This window comes from Ornithorhynchus anatinus, chromosome 5 (assembly GCF_004115215.2).
Source record: "Ornithorhynchus anatinus isolate Pmale09 chromosome 5, mOrnAna1.pri.v4, whole genome shotgun sequence".
NCBI lineage: Eukaryota > Metazoa > Chordata > Mammalia > Monotremata > Ornithorhynchidae > Ornithorhynchus > Ornithorhynchus anatinus.
In genome coordinates this window covers 41,042,007-41,056,148 of record NC_041732.1, presented here as the reverse complement: position 1 = coordinate 41,056,148, position 14,142 = coordinate 41,042,007, and the positions used below count along the sequence as shown (strand labels likewise).

Sequence of the window (14,142 nt, the reverse complement as noted above, 5' to 3'; positions counted from 1 at the left end):
ATTTGCTTGTATCCACCCCAGTGCTTAGTACAGTGTCTGGCACCTGGTAAGTGCTTAACAAATATCAAAATCATTCCCCCTGCCCACAAGAAGCTTACAATCTAGACAGTAGTGTTTGCTGATGATGTTCAGGCCTCTGACTTCTTCATGATCCTGATTAGTTTTATTTGCTTGCTCCAGGGCCTGAGTTACGGGCTTGGATGAAGGGGCTACGAGAAGGTGGAGAGGTTGCTAGGCAATGACATCAGTAAGGTATACTGAGATGGAGAATTCACACTGGTGTGCTGATGCACACAGAAATTCTCTTTAAAACAAAATGACTGAAATTTCAAAGAGCAGATTTTGTCAAAACAATGTGTCTCACCAGGGAATTGCTCTCAGGCACGGCCTTGGCAAAGAGGAGTTCCAAAGTGGCAACCACGAGGTAGGTAAATCCCAACCGTTGAAGTACACCAGGAATCCGCAGCTTATCCCAGGACACTAGGGAAAATACAAATGACATAAATGAGAACCAGTTTGCGTTGTGTGCAAATGTCTTCTGAGAAATAAAGTTTATCTTTGTCAGAAGTGTATTTTATTAAATCTTTGGAGAGACATGCTCATCACCTTGGCAAAGAGTGATCACATTCAGAATGACCGGTCAAAATCGAGGACGAGTGTGTAAGAAGGGTCTGAAACTGTCCCTGAATCCATTCGAGCTATCCTGTCCTTTGATGTGAGTTCCACTGTCTGGCCTTTATATATTGGAAAGCAGCATTCTCTAGTTCTTTTCTCATCTTCATTATGATTTTGCTGATTTGGCCTTTGAGAAGTCCCTTTACTTCTTAGGGCCTGTCCTTCTGCTGTGCCCTTATCCATCTTTTGGGGAGGGATATGGGGGAAATTCATAAGAAAACGGGCTTGAGAGAAAGGGTGTAAATAGCTCACATTTTGCGGGAGCCCACTGTCATGTGGGTGGTGGACGAGCAATAGGGCTCTTGGGGGTACATGGGACGATGTTGACTTTGACTTCACAGGGCAAACAGCGTGACATAATGGATAGAGCATGGGCCTGGAAGGCAGAAGGACCTGAGTTCTAATCCCAACTCTGCCACTTGTCTGCTGTGTGTTGTCTGCTGTGTGGCCTTGGGGAAGTCACTTCACTTTTCTGTGCTTCAGTAACCTCATCTATAAAATGGGGATTGAGACTGTGAGCCCCATTTGGGACAGGGACTCTGTCCAATATGCTTTGCTTGTATTCACTCCAGCAGTCAGTATCGTGCCTGGCACATAGTAAGCGTTTAACAGATACCACAATTATTATTATTGTTAGGAGTAGTAATAATAATATTAGACTAATGTTAGTCTCCTGAAGATTCGGCTCTAAATGGATTGTTCTACCAAAAGCTAATCTTCAAAGATCATGTCTTCCCAATGCAGAAATTGTTTTTCTGCATAAATTATTAAAAGACATTAATGGAGGACCTTGGCTCTACAGAAAAAGGCTCGCTGAGGGCTGTATGCATTCCTATTTCCTTTCTCAATTTTCAGATCCTTGAAAGAAGGGAATTTTGTTTTCTCAGGAGTTAATAATGTTTAGTGTCCCTATTTCACCCTGGATATAGTATTCATAAGTAAATTCATTTCTACCTACATGGTCCAAGGCAATAATTAGGGTTCACTATTAGGACTCCTATGAGGAACAGCAGAAAACTTCTCCATAGAATTTTCCACAGCAATCTCCATTTAGAATATCCTCGCCGCAGCATGGAACTCAGTGAGAGAGAAATTGAAGACCCCATGATAAACACAAACCTGAAAAACAAAATGTTCGTATCAAGTGGATGATGTAATAACTGAGGAAGAGATTATGAAATGCATTTTTAGAACAAGTGTCCTCCAGGGTGCTCTTTGGAAAAAATCTCTAAGGACTGTCTGTCATTGCATAAATTTTGAGATTGGGTTTATGAAGGCATTGGAATTTAGGTATCTCATTTCAGTTACTTGGAAGAGGCCCTCACACAGTCTCTCCAAAAATAAATCTTATGAATATACACACATATACATCAGTTCTGAAAGAACATGTGTTTTCACTGTATTTTTTTTTTAACATTATTAAGCACTTACTATACACCAGGCACCGTAATAAATGCTGGGGAAGATATTAGCTAATCAGGTTGGATACTGCTCATGTCCCACATGGGGCTCACAGTCATAATCCCCAATTTACAGATGAGGTAACTTAGATACTGAGAAGTTAAGTGACTTGCCCAAGTTCACACAGCAAACGTGTGGCAGAGCCAGGTTCAGAACGCAAGTCCTCAGACTCTCACACCTGTGTTCTTTCCACTAAGCCACACTACAACAAAGGATTTAGGGAATATTCTTCAAACAACCCCCATCTGCCTGGTAAATCCACATCTGTCTGGGTGTGAGAAATACGGTGAGTACCAAAACATGAGTTCTCAATGTGAGGTTCATCAAGAAGGTCACCCCTAAGTTATGGGAAAAATGACTGCAAATGTGTTTGTGTATGTATAAAATAAGTTTAAAAGCACTCAGGAGGGCTCTGCCACTTGTCTGCTGTGTGTCCCTGGGCAAATCACTTGGCTTCTTTGTGCCTCTGTTACCTCATTTGTAAAATGGGGATTAATGCTGTGAGCCCCATGTGGGAGGTGGACTGTGTCCAACTTGATTATCTTGTATCTATCCCAGGGCTTAGAAGAGGGCCCAGCACATAGTAAGAGCTTAAGAAATACTGTCCAAAAAAAAAAAAGTGGGGGGAGGGGATGCTACCAAAGAACAAGGACAGAAGAAACAGGAATAGGTAACAGCAGACTCACCATGGAAATACCAGGTCAGCGACTGTCAATCCTGGGAAGAAATACAAGAACAAAACATTTGAATAGATTCTGGAGCCGATACACTTTGTGAACATCAGATTTACCTGTACTTTGAGGACCTTGAGAGGCAAACCACAAAAACAATCACATATCAAGATACCGAACTCAATGGGTGAAATAAGGTTGAATTCCCACCACCACTAGGTTCTATTTCATCCTATTTTTGCCTTGCTCAGAATCCCAGGTGCCTGGGAGCCTAAGAGCCTGTGGATGATACGTAGACAATGACTCTGGCAGTAGTGGGGATACAAACTCCAGTGGCACCAGAAACCCAACATTAATTTTATCACAAGACTGCCATCATGGTTTTGCAGTCCACGATAAAACAGGCGATCACAGCACATCATCGTGAATGAGTGAAACTTGTATACCATGAAACCAATTAAAATGGTAAGAGTCTTTTAGAATTAATTTAGAAGGTAAACAAATAAGGATATGAGTGTTTCAGAACACATTTTAGATTTTCAGGGAAGAAATTCCACCAAAAAGACAGAAGCATATTTCAGCATTGTCCTCAACACTCCCATGAGCTACCAAGGCCAGATCGCCTGGCATTAATCAATGTCTCAAAAAGGATTCCCAGTTCAGGGGAAGCAGATATATTCATCAGGATATAATCAATCAATCATATTTATTGAGCTCTTACTGTGTGCACAGAACTGTACTAAGTGCTTAGGAGAGCTCCATGTAACAGAGTTGGTAGACATGTTCTTTACCCACAACAATGTAGTACAGAAGAATATTATGCTTTGTGGCAAAGATGTGATGAAACAAGTGTCACAGGATAGTGACAACATGTAACCAAATTCACATCACTCCCAGATAGCCCCAAGGTTTCCATGCACAGATTCAACCTGTAAAGTCATTCTGGACCCGTGAAAACCTACACTATGCTGGTGCAGGAAAAAGCAAATAAAATGTGCTTACAGCCAATTAAAGCAAAGCCTCAAGGAATTGATAATGGAGGCTCCTTATATGGAGGAGATAAACTAAAAAAAGGGAAATGGGAAACTGTCATGAGTCATCCCTGTCTCAAGCCACATTATTTAGAAAAAGGTAGAATTTCCTTTAGCTTACCATTCCAACCCTCATGTTTAAAGAACCAGTATTTTCCTCCTCCATAATTAACAAAAACCATGATGATGAGAGAAAACCTGAAAGAACCCCAAAAAACAAAATATTAAATGGCCAGACTTCATCGCAATGAGTTCTATTACAAAGAAAAAGTTCTCATACAGTACCGAAAACTACTGAATTTTGGGCAAAGGTAAAATTCAATAATGAAATCAATCTGGATATTCTCTTAAGGTTCATTTCAACGAGATTTTGTATTCCTTCTTCACGATATGAGTCAGTATAAATGAGTTATTTGTTTTAATGGTATTAGTTAAGTGCTTACTATGTTCCAGCCACTGAACTAAGCGCTGAGGTAGGCTTTACAATAATACCACTCTAATAATTAAACCAGATTCCTGCCTGGAAAGCACAAAGTTGCTCCAGTGGCAGAGCACTAGGTTACTAATGAACAAATGCAAAAATAGAAGAGTATGTTCAAAACTAAAAGCAGCAGATTTCCATTTTTTCCATTTTCTATCTTCTGTAATTTCCCAATAGCTTTGTTGAGGTCTTCTAGCTGAATCACTCAGATAATTGGGATTCTTTCTTTTTTCATCCAAATCATCCACAGAATTGTTGTAGCTCTCCTCTTCACTTTAGCTGTGAAGCCCTGCCTTAAGGATCTTAGTATCCGTTCACTAGTAACACAAAACAATGATCCTCATTCCTCTGAATTTGACAGGTAACCAAACATCGATAACTACCAGCGGGGACTTGTCTGATCAAAAAAATAAGAACGACAATTGTGGTATTTATTAGGTGCTTACTATATGCCAAGCCCAATAGTAAATGCTGGAGTAGATATAAGATAATCAGGTCGGACATAGTTCCTGTCATACTTACAGCTCACAGTCTAAGTAGGAGGGAGACTATAAGCTCATTGTGGGCAGGAAACATATCAACTCTGTTATACTGTACTCTCCCAAGTATTTAGTACAAGTGCTTAGTAAGCGTTCAATAAATACGACTGATTGACTTAGGGAGAACAGGTATCGATTCCCCATTTTACAGATGAGGCAACTAGGACCTCATTATTTGTCCAAGGTCAAGGTAGGCAAGTGGCAAAGCCGGGATAAGAAGCCAGGTCTCTTGACTCTCAAGCCTGTGCTCTCTCTACTAGGCCACATACCTCTTCAGGCTTTTTGGCCTGGGGTGCCAACCTCTCCTCCAGGTGCCATCCAGCAGCCTCAGAATCCCAACTGATACCTAGAAGCACCTTCATGGCTTCCACTGCTTCCAGTTTCTTCCCCTGGATAGGAGGTGTCCATTTCTTCCCCTGACTGTCTATCTCTGCCTCTAGTCGGGGGTGAGAGAGGTCCTGTGGTTCATTCATTCATTCATTCATTCAATAGTATTTATTGAGTGCTTACTATGTGCAAAGCACTGTACTAAGTGCTTGGAATGTACAATTCAGCAACAGATAGAGTCAATCCCTGCCCATTGACAGGCTTACAGTCTAATCAGAGGAGACAGACAAAAACAAGACAACTTAATCGCAATAAATAAGATCTCAAAGCAGAGGTCAAAGAAGAGGGAGGGCGGGGTGGACAGCAGCAGGAATGTTGTGGAATTCCGGGGCAGGGAGAGAAGTCACATAATCCAGCTCCATACTGGAATTGGAATGACAACAGTAATCAACCACAAAGAAGGGCAACCAACCAATCATATCATCACATATTGGGATCCTTTTTTTTCAGGCATGTCATCTCAAAAACTTTTCATGATTAGTCATTCATGCCTCGGATATTAGCAAGACAGAAGGGAATCTCAACTTACCCTCTGAAAGTATCTAGGGAACGAAGACGCTGCGGTGAGGAGGATCTCCAGACTTCAGCTTGTAGATCGCTGTTATAGGAATCTGCTCTGGTTGGAGAGCCGAGCTCCTTTAGAAAGCCGGGGGGCAGAAAAGAGAGAGGGAATAAAGTCACTTTTGAAAGGTTTAATATAAGTTGTGCCCTATTCAGAAAGGCCTTTCAGCAGTGTGGAAGTTCAGAACTGGGTTCATAAGGGAGGCTTTGAGCTAGTCCTGAAAGGAGCCCACAAAGAGCTAAAACAATGTTATCTACATGTGGCCATTTGATTGCCTGGGGATTGCCCTGAGTCTCAGAGACAGCAGACCCAGGGAATGCAAGGTAGAGACCAAGAGACTCTTAGAGAGACAGCAAATTTGGGCAAATTTCTGCTAAATTTCCATTTGCTCAATTTTATTCAGCTTCAGCAAACTGTTATGGCGAGCACAGATGTGACCAAAGAAACATCTTCTTGGAGAGTCACTTTTCCAGAGGTTGTACTCAGGACTTGGATTCTTTTGAGTGTCTGTGGAAATGGCTGCAACCATGGCCAGTGCAGAACACGTTATGAAACAAATCACTTCACCTAACCCAAATACATATGCAGGCAGTTGGTTATATATGTTAACGATCATGCAAGCAATTCAAGGGTGGTACAAGAGACCAGAGTCAAGCACAGGGCATAAGTGACACTAAGGTATTTCTGGCTGAAATGATTATTACAATTAAAAACAGAAGGCCTAAATCTTGGGCAAAACGAAAAACAATGCAAACAAATGACATCTAACAACTCACAGAATTAATGAGACGGTCTGTTTCCCTGGGATTCATTTTTTTGTACAGCCAATTCCGGACAGGATCAAGTCTATAAATTAAATGAACATATCCTAAGATCACGTCCTGGACTTCATTTGGAATAAAAAATGAACTCTCTGTGCAGCTATTAAATGAACCCATAATACAGGAATTAAAAACCAGAGTCTAAATTACTTGATATTTTTGCTCTGAAGGTTACAAGGAGAATGACCGCTCTCTGGCCGGTCATTCTCGGTCTCCTTCGCTGGAGCCTCTTCCCCCTCCCATCCTTTAACTGTTGGAGTTCCTCAAGGGTCAGTTCTCGGCCCTCTTCTGTTCTCCATTTACACTCACTCCCTCGGTGAACTCATTCGCTCTCACGGCTTTGACTACCATCTCTACGCAGATGACACGCAGATCTACATCTCCGCCCCTGTCCTCTCCCCCTCCCTTCAGGCTCGCATCTCCTCCTGCCTCCGGAACATCTCCACCTGGATGTCGGCCCGCCACCTAAAACTCAACATGAGCAAGACAGAGCTCCTCATCTTCCCTCCCAAACCCGGTCCTCTCCCAGACTTCTCTATCACTGTGGATGGCACGACCATCCTTCCCGTCTCTCAGGCCCGCAATCTCGGTGTCATCCTTGACTCGTCTCTCTCGTTCACCCCACGCATCCTATCCGTTACCAAGACCTGCCGGTTTCACCTCTACAATATCGCCAAGATCCGCCCTTTCCTCTCCACCCAAACGGCTACCTTACTATTACGGGCTCTCGTTATATCCCGGCTATTCTACTGAGTCAGCCTTCTCTCTGACCTCCCTTCCTCCTCTCTCGCCCCGCTCCAGTCTATTCTTCACTCCGGTGCCCGGCTCATCTTCCTGCAGAAACGATCTGGGCATGTCACTCCCCTTCTTAAACAACTCCAGTGGTTGCCTATCAACCTCCGCTCCAAACAAAAACTCCTCACTCTAGGCTTCAAGGCTCTCCATCACCTTGCCCCTTCCTACCTCTCCTCCCTTCTCTCTTTCTACCGCCCACCCCGCATGCTCCGCTCCTCTGCCGCCCACCTCCTCACTGTCCCTCGATCTCGCCTATCCCGCCGTAGACCCCTGGGCCACGTCCTCCCACGGTCCTGGAACGCCCTCCCTCCTCACCTCCGCCAAACTGATTCTCTTCCCCTCTTCAAAACCCTACTTAAAACTCACCTCCTCCAAGAGGCCTTCCCAGACTGAGCTCCCTTCTCCCTCTACTCCCTCTACCACCCCCCCTTCACCTCTCCGCAGCTAAACCCTCTTTTCCCCCTTTCCCTCTGCTCCTCCACCTCCCCCTTCCCCTCCCCACAGCACTGTACTCGTCCACTCAACTGTATATATTTCCATTACCCTATTTATTTTGTTAATGAATTGTACATCGCCTTGATTCTATTTAGTTGCCATTGATTTTACAAGATGTTCTTCCCCTCGACTCTATTTATTGCCATTGTTCTTGTCTGTCCATCTCCCCCGATTAGACTATAAGCCCGTCAAACGGCAGGGACTGTCTCTATCTGTTGCCGACCTGTTCATCCCAAGCGCTTAGTACAGTGCTCTGCACATAGTAAGCGCTCAATAAATACTATTGAATGAACCTTCTATATAAAGACATTTATACGGAAACAAAAGAAAGGAATTCTACAGGTGTTTTTCACACATTACATTGCCAATATTATTTATGCATTTTATATCTGTTTTTATGAGTATATGTTATTTTATAAATCACTGGATTTCACATAAGAATATAAAGGATAATTTAGGATGACAAAAATAATACACATTTATTTTTCAAAATTCTAAGTCTACAAAGGGGATCTCACAAACTTTATCTACAGTAAAACTCAATATTTAATATCTGGATTTACTCCTCATAGAACTGATTATTTTTCTCAAGCAATCACAATACTTATATCTGTCCACTTTTTCCATATATTTCTGCTCCAAATTCTTGATTCTTAGATATCTGCACATTCATTCATTCAATCGCATTTATTGAGCACTTACTGAGTGCAGAGCACGGTACTAAGCACTTGCACATAACTCCTTAAATCCATTTCAAATATTTTGTTTTCATTTTTACAGTATGTAGGAATTATACATGTTTTCTACCATTTCTAGATAATCAAGATTAGTTTCATACTCATGGATCTCATTCATCCTTTCAGTGCCCGGCATGGATAAAATTTCTGATAAACTTGACTGTGTCTAATCTCTTATAGCTCTATCTACACCAGTGCTTAGCACATAGTAAGTGCTTTATAAACATCATAACTAAGTCAGTCTTGAGGCAACTATTCACAACTCTAAACCATTCTCTTTCCCTCCATATTGCCTAACAGTGGCAACTGAGGAACAGGATAGGGGACAAGTTTATCTCAGATCAAAGAAAAGGCATCAGCAGGGTCTTTCTTTCAAGGGCTTAAACTGACTCCTCCTGAAGAAGACTGTTCTGACCCTGCTTTATGCTCCACTGGAGATCACAGTTTCTGTTAGAAAACCAGCGTTTCTGGTGTTTCAGCTGGATTTCTCGGATTGCTTCAGTAACCTTACTAGTTCATCTGAAAAATCAAAAGAAGTCTATCTAAATATGCAATCTAGCCTTTTGCATCCTACTTCAAAACTGCCTAGTGAAACGAGCACGGGCCTGGGAGTCAGAGGATCTGGTTCTTATCCCAGTTCCACATACCAATTGCCTGCTGTGTGATCTTGGGCAAGTCATTTCACTTTTCTGTGCCTCAGTACTCTCATCTGCAAAGTGGGGATTCAATACCTGTTCTCCCTCCTACTTACACTGTGAGCCCCAGGTGGGAATTGATAATCTTATATCTAATCCAGTGCTTGGCACATAGTAAGCACTTAACAAATACCAATATTATTATTAGCTTCATAGTTTCAACTTACTTCACAAAGAAATGTCCTAGGGTCATGCAAATGAGAATTGCCATGTAAATAAGAAATGCAACAAGGATAGCTGCAAGATAGAAAAAACATTATCACAAACAGGGTATAGACAAAGCAATTACTCAATTGTAAATCTCTGAACTCATAATCAGAGAAAAGCATAAATAGGTGAAAAAAGTGTTGTTTGATTTAAAGTGTTTAAAATTTTAGCTTAAAAAAAATCAACAAATGTATACATACGGAAGAAAGTGCTGATTGGATCTTTATTGATGACTATGTTACAGGCAATTTCATCAGCAACATCAGGATGATATTTTACCCAGAGAGAATAGTTTCCAAATTCTCCAAAGCTGTAGTGTAGCCTGAAAAAGAAATTGCCTAAAATAACGAGGAAAAATACTAATCGCTTTGAGCTGAAATGTTCTGCTATATTAAATTCATATGGTGCACATCTGTAGACAAGAAAAACATAGGGCTAAAAAGAATGTAGAGAGAAAAATTACGTCACGTTAATAACAAAGAAGATACAGACCTACAAATTTCTCTTTCTTCCACAGTATCATTAAGTTGCAGAATAACCGGGTGCTGGGTGTTCACGGCAACAGCTTCAGTGCTAGGTTTTCCTGGTTTTGGGCTCTTGGGAAGAGTTATGAGAACCTGATATAAACACTAAAAAGAAAAATACAAGCATAAAATCAGATATGGTTTGGATTTTTAAAACATCAGTGACTTTTGTTAAGGAGTTTTTAAAAGAAAAAACAAGCTGAGAACATCCTTCTTCCATTAAATTTCATTTATGACTTTAAAGAAAATATTTGGAATTTACAATAGAACTGAATACTTTGAATTTGTTCTTCTCTGACATGCCTAGAGGAGCTCTTAGTTTGGAAACCAAAAGGAAATACAATATGATATTCTAGTTGGAAAGAATACCCTGAAAAATAAAATTTACCACAGAGTGGTGTTTGTGGGCCAACAGGTTAAGCAATACATAAATCAATTACAATCCTGGGCATGACGCCTGTTAATCATTGTTCTATCTACAAGTTTCCAAGTTATCAATTACATTCAAATTTATTTATAATCTTAAATTGAATCCCTGCTGATAGCTAATGAAAGACTGGCTTACAGGATACCACAGCTTGCAGTTATGAAACTCCTAGCCACCAACCACAAGGCTCTCCATCAACTGGCTTATCTATAAGATGCACATTCGTTATTCTGCATCAATCTCTTCAATTAATCTCACTCTCAAAGTATTCATTAAGTGCTTACTTTAAGCGGGTCACTGTACTAAGTGCTTGGGAGAGTACAATCATTAGTAAAGGGATAATCCAACTGCCATTTCAGCATCTCCCCTGCACTTACACACTGGGGACTCTCACCTGGAACACAGCACTTATGTTCAAAGCATTCTAAGTCCTAAAAGAATTTTTTATGGCATTTGTTAAGGGCTTATTATGTGTCCAGCACTGTTCTAAGCACTGGGGTAGATACACGGTAATCAGGTTGTACATAGTCAGGTTGTACATAGTCTATGTCCCACACAGGGCTCACAGTCTCACTGCCCATTTTACAGAGGTAACTGAGGCACAGAGATGTGATGTGATTTGCCCAAGGTCACACAGCAGACTGGTGGAGCCAGGACTAGAACACAGGTCCTTCTGTCTCTCAGGCCTCTGCTCTATCCACTAAGCCATGCTGCTTTTCTACAAGTAACATCTTTCGGTTGGAGCACTTGGAAAGGCCTCCTGGAGGAGCTGTGATTTCAGGACTTACACATTAAACAAATTCCTTACCACCGGCTTTAATGCCTCCAATCGGCTCTCCCCATCCCATGTAGTGACCTCAGCCAAATAGGTGGACTACTAGAGGCGCATACTAAGGATGCTAGAAGAAGGGAAAGTAAAGTAAAGGGAAAGTCAATAAAGGGCTCAAAGTGACCTTAGAGAAAGATCTGAAGATAAATCTGCGAAGAGGTATCAAGAGGGAAAGGTCTATATCTAAACACAAGATAGAGGTCAAGGCAGGAAGCAGCTTAGTATCAGCTGGGTGAACCACCAATCTGAATTAGAAAGGTATTTCTTATGTTCTTAGGAACTAAATTCCATGAAAGGTCAAATTTCCAAGTCACCCATAGAGAGGCTACACCCAACATGTTATTTCAGTTTATTACAACGAATTTCAGAATAGTAAATATTAAGAATAAAGTACCTAAAATAGCTCCAAAAAGTCCATTTTTGACCCTAAGTTTTATATTCAAGATTCTGTTCTCACAGCAGTTGTTCATTTATTCACTCAATCATATTTATTGAGCGCTTACTGTGTGCAGAACACTGTACTAAGCACTTGGAAAGTACAATTTGGCAAAAAATAGAGACAACAACCGGCCCACAGTCTAGAAGGTTGTTCAAGTTGAATAGGAATATGGTAAGGAAGGAAAATAATTGTTCTTGTGATAGACAACTGTTCAACCAAATGGGGGATTTCTAGATCTGCAATGTGTGCGTAATAACTGAGCAGCATCTCAAAGCATGCCAAATTGGCAATCCCTGGATCAGGGGATAATCAAGAATGTTGAAATGCATTCCTAACATTGTTTACAGAAGAGAATCCTTCCTGACTAGAGACATGCAATTGGGATGATGTCAACATCAAATATCCGATGAAAATAAAAGGTATTTGTGGGACCAAGACAGAGCATGTTTCCTGCGGTCCCTTAAAAATGCTGGAGCGATATGAGATTTTCAATGAAAAGACACTATGTAAGAGAGGTCAATAGGGTTGAGAACAGAAGAGAGCAGTAATATTGACTTCTGGAATGTGGTTTCAACTACACTAAATATTTCATTTCAGCCATCTCTCAATATTTCAAAGAGTGCTCCAGTGAAGTTGTGACCAAAGAGGCATTTGATGTGTACATAACCATCCAGAAACCTAAAAATGTGGAACTAACACTGTACAATAAAATACCTACTTTAATATCATGTACTTTCAATAGGTTCTTATGATTATTTTCTCTGGGCTAAAGCAGTACGATTATGTCACCTAAAATCATGCCACGCTAGGTGAATTCAGCATGATTTTCTAACATTATCCTTTTTTTTGGTATTATTTCAAAGTCATGCCCTAGAAATCCAGCTCATGCCTGAAACAGCTTAGAGAGCGTGCGGAACTGGGGACACAGGATAAGACGGTGGAGAGGACATCTGAAGAGTGGGGAAACCTGGTGCCCTGCTGCAGCCTTAGGGTTACTGTGGAGTCATAAGGAAGTAGCTGGTGGGTGGGAGACAGTTAATCTCCCCCTTTCCAATGAAGGCACATCTCCTCCAAGAGAACTTCCCTGACTAAGCCCTCCTTCCCTCTTCTCCCACGCCCTCTGCGTTGCCCTGATCTGCTTCCTAATTCACCCCTCCCTCAGCCAAAACCACTTTGGTATCTACCTCTCCTCCGCCAGGCAAAGCTTCTTCTCCTCCCTCATCGACACCCATGCCCGTCACCCCCGCCGATTGTTCCAGACCTTTAACTCTCTCCTTAGGCCCCCTGTTCCTCCCCCTCCCCCATCTCTCACCCCTAATGATCTGGCCACCTATTTCCTCACGAAAATCAACACGATCAGGTCTGAGCTCCCCAAAGTCACCCCTCCGCCTCTCCCCTCCCCCCCAACAACCCCCTCCCCTACTTTCCCATCCTTCCCTGCAGTATCCTCAGAGGAGATCTCCTCCCTCCTCGCAAGTGCCACCCCCTCCACCTGCGCCTCGGACCCCATTCCCTCTCACCTTCTTAAAACCATCGCCCCTGCCCTCCTCCCTTCCTTAACTTCTATTTTTAACCACTCAATCTCCAAGGGCTCCTTCCCCTCTGCCTTCAAACACGCCCACGTCTCCCCCATCCTAAAAAAACCCGCTCTTGACCCCACTTCCCCCTCCAGTTATCGTCCTATCTCCCTACTACCCTTCCTTTCCAAAATCTTAGAACAAGTCGTCTACAATCGATGCCTAGAATTCCTTAACTCCCATTCTCTCCTAGACCCCCTCCAATCTGGCTTCCGTCCCCTCCACTCTACCGAGACTGCTCTCTCTAAGGTCACCCATGACCTCCTTCTTGCCAAATCCAATGGCTCCTACTCCATTCTGATCCTCCTTGACCTCTCTGCTGCCTTTGACACTGTCGACCATCCCCTCCTCCTCCATACCTTATCTCACCTTGGCTTCACGGACTCTGTCCTCTCCTGGTTCTCCTCTTACCTCTCTGGCCGATCATTCTCGGTCTCCTACGCTGGAGCCTCCTCCCCCTCCCATCCTTTAACTGTTGGAGTTCCTCAAGGGTCAGTTCTTGGCCCTCTTCTGTTCTCCATTTACACTCACTCCCTCGGTGAACTCATCCGCTCTCACGGCTTTGACTACCATCTCTACGCAGATGACACGCAGATCTACATCTCCGCCCCTGTCCTCTCCCCCTCCCTTCAGGCTCGCATCTCCTCCTGCCTCCGGGACGTCTCCACCTGGATGTCGGCCCGCCACCTAAAACTCAACATGAGCAAGACTGAGCTCCTCATCTTCCCTCCCAAGCCCGGTCCGCTCCCAGACTTCTCCATCACCGTGGATGGCACGACCATCCTTCCC

At 42.6% G+C, this 14,142-nt stretch overlaps 1 protein-coding gene across 3 annotated transcripts in view; it reads right to left on the bottom strand.

The window, feature by feature from the left end:
• HGSNAT (heparan-alpha-glucosaminide N-acetyltransferase) overlaps positions 1-14,142 on the bottom strand; it is a 36,142-nt gene that overhangs the window by 11,606 nt on the left and 10,394 nt on the right. For all 3 annotated transcript variants that reach the window (XM_029065442.2, XM_029065440.2, XM_029065441.2), the window contains exons 3-11: positions 10,050-10,186; positions 9,758-9,879; positions 9,518-9,587; positions 6,584-6,653; positions 5,775-5,881; positions 3,960-4,036; positions 2,823-2,853; positions 1,634-1,794; positions 365-480 (exon numbers count right to left, since the gene is read on the bottom strand). In XM_029065442.2, the coding sequence (XP_028921275.1) occupies positions 365-480; positions 1,634-1,794; positions 2,823-2,853; positions 3,960-4,036; positions 5,775-5,881; positions 6,584-6,653; positions 9,518-9,587; positions 9,758-9,879; positions 10,050-10,186 (891 nt within the window). The remainder of the gene's footprint in view (positions 1-364; positions 481-1,633; positions 1,795-2,822; positions 2,854-3,959; positions 4,037-5,774; positions 5,882-6,583; positions 6,654-9,517; positions 9,588-9,757; positions 9,880-10,049; positions 10,187-14,142) is intronic.